The 2,500-nt window shown below is 46.6% G+C and overlaps 1 protein-coding gene across 4 annotated transcripts in view; it reads left to right on the plus strand.

Annotated features, from left to right (window-relative positions):
* Positions 1–2,500, plus strand: part of LOC308372987 (1-phosphatidylinositol 4,5-bisphosphate phosphodiesterase epsilon-1-like) — a 39,202-nt gene that overhangs the window by 7,211 nt on the left and 29,491 nt on the right. For all 4 annotated transcript variants that reach the window (XM_080848367.1, XM_080848369.1, XM_080848368.1 and 1 more), the window contains exons 3-5: positions 381–526; positions 686–932; positions 1,579–1,790. In XM_080848367.1, coding sequence (XP_080704493.1) covers positions 381–526; positions 686–932; positions 1,579–1,790 — 605 coding nt within the window. The remainder of the gene's footprint in view (positions 1–380; positions 527–685; positions 933–1,578; positions 1,791–2,500) is intronic.

The following is a 2,500-nucleotide window of genomic DNA, read 5'->3' on the forward strand; positions in this document are numbered from 1 at the left end:
CATAAGAGGAGTGAGATGATTGTCTGATGGGGAAATGCATGCTTTTCAGGTGAAAACATGAATGATTCTGCAGGAAGAACGACAACTCGCTTGTTTCATAAGCAGTTACTGTAACAGGAAGGGTAGTGAATGGCTTAATAAGCCAGATATGCTGGAGTTTGTTGAGTTAATGGATTCAGGTATTTAAAAGCGCATTACTCACAGGCAAAGGCATGCTCTTTAACCTTTTAGCAAATGCAGTCTGATTTTTGTAAAAACATTTCTGAATAAAAATGTGGATGTGGCGCCCCACTGACTACGGACGGCTGTGTGTGTGTGTGTGTGTGTGTGTGTGTGTGTGTGTGTGTGTGTGTGTGTGTGTGTGTGTGTGTGTGTGGCAGGTTAGCTCGTGGGTGACGTGGCTGATCCTGACGGCCGGGTCAATGGAGGAGAAGAGGGAGGTGTTCTCCTACCTGGTGCACACAGCCAGGTGCTGCTGGAACATGGGCAACTACAACGCCGTCATGGAGTTCCTGGCAGGACTCAGGTAGCATGCACACACACAGACACACACACACACACTAACACACAAGCATACACACACATACACACAAAGCTGGCAGCACGCTAAAGTGCTGAAGATAAACTATGAGTATTCAGTCATTCAGCTCTCTGAAATAGACATGTTGTCATTGTCTGCCCGCAGGTCTCGGAAGGTGCTGAAGATGTGGCAGTTCATGTCCCAGTCGGACATCGAGACCATGCGGCGGCTGAAGGACGCCATGGCGCAACACGAGACCTGTGCAGAGTACCGGCGGGCCCTGAGTCGGGCGCGGAACATCCCTGGCTGCAGGGTGGTGCCGTTCTGTGGGGTGTTCCTCAAGGAGCTGGCTGGTTCTCTTGAGGGAACCGCCAGCCTCATCAGCCTGCGCCCACGTGAGGACTCCATAGAGGTGAGCATCAACAACACAGCACAGATAACACCCATTAGACATGAATCTACTCAAGTGTGTCTTATTCAGACGTGCCCTGACGTCCTCTCTGCCCACACTCCTCTCTCTCTCTCTCTCTCTCTCTCTATCTCTATCTCTGTCTTTCTCTCTCTTTCTCTCTCTTGCGCTCTCTTTCCTTTCCTGTCTTTTTCTTAACTTTTGATGAATACCTTATTGATTGAAATGTTTCCATAACAACTCCTGAGGCAAACCAAGGTTACCCTGTCAGAGAAACATACTCTCTCTCTGTCTCTACCTCTGTCTCTCTCTCTGTCTCTCAGCTGCCTGTATTGAATGACTATTGTCAATGTAATTGTGTCCATCAGAATATGCATAGAAGCTGAAATTTCTAAGACATAGAATATAGAAAAAAGATAAAAATCAAGTGTGTGTGTGTGAGCAGGGATGTGCACAGGAATTTTGAAGGGCAGTTGCTCTGCCCTGGGAAAATGGGGCAACACATTATTTTTTGTCACTGCCGCTGCCACGCCCCCGTCATCTGATCGCAAATTTTGGCAATTTCATTTTAAACTCTCACTTTCCATTCACATTTTCCCTTGCAGCACCAGCTTCCATGTCAGTCATTATATTAATTCACTCGTTTTAGTTTGTGACAGACTACACTGGGCAGGACCACTTCCTGCAGAGGGTGGGGCCAGACGGTCTGACCAATCAGGAGAAGGAGGCGACAGTCAGCAACATCCTGCAGACCATCCGCAGCTGCCACCGCAGCCTGGAGGCAGAGGAAGGGGAGGAGCCATTTAGCAACGGGAACGCCCCCTCCAGGCAGAACTCCCTCAGAGACAGGAGCCGCAACCAGTGAGTTTGCCAATGACTGTCATATTAATACATCAAGGTATACATATACATACAGTCATTTCCGCGGTTTATACATTGATTATGCAAGATTTCTTTGAAGTTAATGCTCGGGCGCGTCCTATACACGGGAATGCATTTGCCTGCCTGTTATTAGTAACGCCCACAGTAACTCTGCCAGATAAAGCTTGAATGGGTCTCTCTGTCTTTCTCCCTCTTTCACATACGAAAAACATCATCAGATAGATAACACATTTTCATTCACACTCAGTCACACATCTCCCCCCCTTGCCCTTCTCGAACACGTTCATTTAATGGTTGCGATTCATACTGCAAGCATAACAGAAAATTATTGTTCATGGTTCTAGGTCACCAGGAGATCAATTAACAATTTGGCTGAATCGTTTAGTGCCCATTCCCACACTTCACCACACCCTAACACTAAATAACAGTTTACAGTGTGAGTGAGAATCTGGTATTTATGTGTGTCTGTGCGTGTGGTGAGGGGGTGTAGGTGTAGTATTTTAGCTTGCAATGCCCATCCCTACTTCATACAACCTTTAAATGGCTGGTTGGGTTTACACCACAACTACATGGCATGACGTTGTGTTCAATAAACTGCGGATAATGCACGGGTGCGATCGATACACTGGTTTGTTTTATAAAATTACATAAAATGCTTTAATGCAGTTTATATATGGCGGTTAATAGTC

The sequence above is a fragment of the Sprattus sprattus genome, assembly GCF_963457725.1.
Source record: "Sprattus sprattus genome assembly, chromosome: 12".
NCBI lineage: Eukaryota > Metazoa > Chordata > Actinopteri > Clupeiformes > Clupeidae > Sprattus > Sprattus sprattus.